General features: G+C 45.0%; 2 protein-coding genes across 2 annotated transcripts; one reads left to right on the forward strand and one right to left on the reverse strand.

Moving 5' to 3' along the window:
* Positions 1-98: 98 nt before the first annotated feature.
* PHALS_09118 (TRP-like family) lies at positions 99-2,945 on the forward strand (the record flags this gene model as incomplete). The annotated part of the gene is made up of 1 exon (XM_024724560.1): positions 99-2,945. The coding sequence occupies one exon, from the start codon at positions 99-101 to the stop codon at positions 2,943-2,945; it is 2,847 nt and encodes a 948-aa protein (XP_024575424.1).
* Positions 2,946-3,863: 918 nt separating this feature from the next.
* PHALS_09119 (uncharacterized protein) lies at positions 3,864-4,955 on the reverse strand (the record flags this gene model as incomplete). The annotated part of the gene is made up of 4 exons (XM_024724561.1): positions 3,864-4,118; positions 4,184-4,287; positions 4,379-4,424; positions 4,896-4,955. The coding sequence occupies 4 exons, from the start codon at positions 4,953-4,955 to the stop codon at positions 3,864-3,866; spliced, it is 465 nt and encodes a 154-aa protein (XP_024575425.1).
* Between the last annotated feature and the right edge of the window lie 454 nt (positions 4,956-5,409).

The following is a 5,409-nucleotide window of genomic DNA, read 5'->3' on the forward strand; positions in this document are numbered from 1 at the left end:
TGTCCGGTTCGGAATCGAGCAAAGGATCGGATGAAGACGCGCTAATTACGCCAACTCCAGATTTCAGTTATAACCAATTTAACCCTGATGATGATTCGATGCAGTCACAAGACTCGTCTTCGTCAGCGCTGTTGCCGGGATCTAGACAAGTTGCGCCGTTGAGAGATTCACCTTCTGACTCTCGTATTAGCTTGTCGTCTGATGCTTCTGCAAGCAGCGATAATGCACCTGCAAACGCTCCCGCGACTTTGTATTCAGGATCAAGTAGTGAAATCTCGTCGACAGCAGCTTCTGAAAACTCGAACTCGGAATTTTCTGATAAGACTTCTGCAAATGTGTCAATTGCCGACGCAACACCCGATCAGATACCATGGAGCCCGCCTCCGGTGCCTGATATTCCCAAAATGTCGTCTACTACTGTATCATCGGGGTCCGACAGCTCTTCTTCCGCTACTAGCTCGTCGGAGACTTATGAAAATGCTGGCTCGTCTAGCTCGGTGGACGTTCCATTTAGCCCCCCCCCAATAGCGAGTACACCACAGACGAAAGCTTTGAAGACAAGCCATGGATCCGACCTGTCAGACTCGACGGATAGCTCCAATGTATCGCCTTCTTCGAATTCTGATCTATCATCCCAATCATCCGAATCATCGGATGAGCCATGGAGTCCTCCTCCAGTGGCATGGAGTCCTCCTCCGATACCTAGCCCACTAAGTCAAAGTTCTACTTTGTCTGGCAAGACTTTGACGTCTTCAAGATCCGACTCCTCATCCAACTCCAAAGATTCGATGTCAGCTAATCCTGTGAAAACCGCAAAACCTACTGCATCGAAATCTCCACCGTCTTCTGATGAGGGCGCGGCGAGTCCCGCTCCTGTAACTCGACCTCCAACTGTGACAAAAAAATTGAAAGAATCCTATGACGATTCTCAGACTTTGCTCACATCAAAATCACCGGAAGGTTCTAACAAAGGCAACACCACTTACGAGGCAGAAGTTACATTTGAATCGATTGAGTCGACGTCGCCGAGTCCTGCTCCTAGAACAAGGACGCCCATGGTAGGCTTTCAGATAAAGCATGCAGCTGACGCTTCGTCGGACTTAGTCGGAATTGTAATTCCTGCAGACATTCCCGACGTTAAAAATTCGACTGCTAGAGCAGTGACAAAACATACTGATCCAGGCAGTCAGGATCAAAGTGAAATGCAGACAACTAAAGACGACCATCTAGTCGTGTTAGGTGACACTGCCTCTGCAATCATTTATACGGACGGAAGTCAAATGACGACGTTTCAAAAGTACAGTCGAGGGAACGGTGACCTACAAGCACTCAGAGATTCTAGCGGATCATTCAGTCACCTTATCGTGGGTGGCGGCAACCGAGCGAATCTGCCACCAGGTGCGTCCATTTCGCTTTCGGCGACGTCCCAAGAGATTCAAAACGCATTGTTATACGCAAGTTATGCGCTCGGTATTGTCTCGGCAATCTTATTGATGTTTTTCCATGTCTTGGCGCTGCACCGACCACCGTGGTTACGTGGGACTTCACATGGCAATCGTCGTGCTAGCATAGAATGGTTTACACCAAACGTGTGGGAACTAGCGGTCGTCGTGGGCTATATGCAGCATATCAACTCGATCGCAATGCTGGAACTCACTAAAGCGCCTCAGATCGTCTTGGACTATACTGACTCGTTCTCGATCGTGAATTTACATTTTTCGTCGGTAACGACGACTGCGGCATCAGTAGCTGCCCGAAGGTTGCAACTCATTATCTTGACAGGCGTGGTGGCGTTTGCTGACCGTATTGGCATCAATGAAGACGAGGTGCTGCTCAACGCCTTTTGGACCTTTCTGGCGGTTCTAGCTGCTGTAGTGATGCTCTTTGCATTGTTTGCTGGCTCAGCCTACTATAACCACAGTATGTCGGAAGATGCGAAATCAGCGTTCTATCCCACACAATTGCGCCACAGCTCTGCTATGTGCATCGTGGGTCTAGGTGTCGCTTTGTGGATACTCAGTATCTTCCCATTAGTTTCGATGTCCTCGTTTGAAGTGGTGATGGAGTTGCGATATCGTGTGGGATTTGGCCTGGCAGTGGCTCTCTTTTCGCTTTGGGCTGTCGTAGGAGGTGGTCTAAGCTTTACATTTTTAAGCGTACGAGCCATTCCAAACAACGATGCCTTTCGTTTCAAGTATTTTGCAGTATGGGGAACGCTGTATGGCGGCTCCAAGATGACGTTTCGGTATTTTTTTGTCATAGCGGTCGGGGTCCAAGCTCTTCTTGGCATCGCCACTGGTGCTATTCAGGGTGTACCAACTCAACTCGTTGCGCTGATGGTCTCGCACCTTCTCTTTGTTGTTGCAGCCGTCATCATTCGTCCCTTTGCGGCTAGCTGGGTGCTTATATTTGTGGTGGGTCTACGTGTTGTCGCTATTGTGAACGTGTTGTGCTGTTTCGCTTTCCTCACATCCAGTGAATTGAGCATGTTCTGGCGTGCTATAGTAGCGCAAGGTTTCGTCATCTTTAACTCGCTCATGTTCTTTCTGTTTTTCGCGCGGTACGTCACGATGTTTGTGCTGGTGCTGAAGCGCTGGTCGAGTTTTGCACAGCGCGATAGCTTCCAACAATCACATCACCATAATCTGAAGCACCAGCAGGGAATCTATGATAGAGAGAGCGAAAATCCTGTTTTTTTGACGTATGATATGCGCCATCACAAACAATTTAACGAATATAACGACGGTGGTAGATTCGATGCGTCAGGAGCAGGATTTACACCCACACAAGGCTCAGAACATGGAGACTTTTCTGAATTTACGTCGAGTCGATTTGCATCCACGCCAGTGTTTGCAACCGGTCGATCGTATAACCAACAACAACATGCGTCAACTCCCTCGAGCTTTTTCTCTGATCCGCGCTCGCACGAACACTTTTATCAGTGAACGCGTGCATTTTGTTTATCTATTAGTGTTGAGAATGTTTGTGAATAGGTTGCATGTTGAATAGTGACTGTACAAGTAAATTTTCATGTATACTTATGAGTTGAATATATCCGGAAGGCATTTTTCGTTTCAAATTTGTGACGGAACCATGCTAGCAAAAGGTTTAGCTCTGAAACGCAATACTAACTTTGGCATTCGTACTCTTGATGTCTTTTGAGCAAGTGAGGGTCTTTGCGCGTACTGCATGCCGCTGATTGTATGATAATGACACAGTAGCCATGGTATCTAAACCAATCTTACTCGTGCAAAAGTGGCACAATGTTACAACAGTGTATCACTGATGCTTTGTAGAAGAGATTTATATAGGTCAGCTAATGCATAATCATTTCGTGACCAGTGCTTACTCTTTCAAAGCGGCTATGAACTGTCATTCCGCTATGCGCTATCATGGTGATTTCATACCGTGAAGTTATCAACTACGCAATTGTTGTGATTGTCACCGACTTCAAAGCCAAGCAAATTCCAAAGTTAGTATAAGTACATGATTGAATCGATCGCCGAATTTTGGCCTGATTCACGAAATGAGATGATAAAGCACACGCTATTGCCAATTTGTTATTGAGACCACAAATGTGGAACTTCTAAGGTATAACAATGGTTGATCCATATGATGATTCGTATGCAAGCGCTAAACTAAATCTTTGTCGCACGACATAGGCAAACAACGGAGTCCATCAGGCTTGTAGACTGCGTCCGGTGTATGAGTGAATGCATTCTTTGAGGGGATCATTACAGAGATAGAAGAAAAAAAGTAGCTATAGTTTTTCTCAGGGTTATGAAAGTCTTCCGAACGAGTGACACCTATAAGAAAAGTGAAGATCCACACAATGATAATCCGTTCTCATCATTTGAGTCTTATTAAAAGCATAGGTTCTCAAACTCGATTTTAGAACTGAATCCAAAAGTGGAACATTTAATTGATAGTTTGAAAAGTGGGTAAGTCCGACTTTGCGTGAGACCTAAAAGCATAATGCGATCCACGGATGTGCTTGTGTAGCATCGAATGCGCACAAGCTGGTACTTGCCCAGCATCCTAGTCCAATTTTTCATCCTTTCACTTACTTTGCGGTGTCCCGTGGTGATTGCGCGATACTTTACTTCACGCAAAAAGAGCTTATGAGTTGTGAGTTGAATCCAATGTAGTCACGGAATAACAGAAGCTTGTTGGGAAGTCCGACCTTCTTGTGCTGTTTATGCAAGCACATATTGCCGGTTGAGGCAAGCATGACCATGCTAGTGTACTTTGTGGTAGTGAGGACCCTGTTTGTTCTGTTCGGCTTCGCTAGGCAAGCCCACAAACGGTAAAAAGCTCACATATCAGCAATGTAACACTTTCGTCTATCAAAGGAATATATAAGGGCACCACGACGTACATATTTTTTTTACAAGGAACGCTAACAGCGTCTGATGTTGAAAGGGCTATGATCAAAGGGATGCTAGCGCTCTATTAATGCTGAAGTAATATTCATTTTCTTGGCCAGGAATACTAAAATTCAAGCTGCCAAATCCTTTTTTATCGCGCTAAAAATGCAGTTGGAATCCGCACAGATGAGTTTGAGTTGGAGAGTCTGAAAGCTGAGGATGCTGTTCAGCTGCCTAAGCCGTCGATAGGCAATACATTACCTCCCATGTCCCCTCCTAGACCTCCTCATGTGAATACAATTGTATCCGAGTCGTCTTATGTAAATAAAACTGACGACAATGTAACGATGTCTCAAGAAAAGTTTGATGGTAATCAGAGGATAAAGACCCCACCAGCTTTTTTATTCGTGTTATCAAATAGATATCTCACTCGATCAAATTCTATCTAACTGGACAAATAAAAAACATAGCTTTAGAGAGTAAATTGTGCTGATAGCGCTGTATGTACAGTGCTGCTTCAGCATGTACCTGCGTACAAACGTCGACTTTGGCTTTAAATGCACTAAAACGAAATTTGCTCAGAAGCATTCTTTTCAAGCGTTCGAATCAGCCGTAATTGTAGTTGCAATACAGAGAGTCGGGGCAGTTCGAGCTTTGAATTTTGTGCGACGAGAGTAAAATGCGACAAGCTGATCATCCATCATGGATGAGTTCATTATCAAGGACACTCACAGATCAATAAGTGCAACAAGGAATCAGCTATTCTCAAGATTTCCACTGTTATCTGTGTTGAAGGAATAAGCGACATCGGAAATCCCAAATTTATTTAATTGATACATCAAGCTGCTGTAACGGAGAATCGTGGCCTACCCAACAAAGAAATGATTCAGTCTGTCAAAATGTTGGGCTTTTTTTGGTATTCACACCAGGAGCTGTTAGAAAAGACGAACTGAGTATATTTTTTTTGAGGTCCATAGTTCGCTGTTCCGAGTTACCTCTAAGCCTTTCCTATGGCGTTATTCTGGGCGCAATCATGTCGCGT

This window comes from Plasmopara halstedii (genome assembly GCF_900000015.1).
Source record: "Plasmopara halstedii genome assembly, contig: Scaffold_350, whole genome shotgun sequence".
Taxonomy (NCBI): domain Eukaryota; phylum Oomycota; class Peronosporomycetes; order Peronosporales; family Peronosporaceae; genus Plasmopara; species Plasmopara halstedii.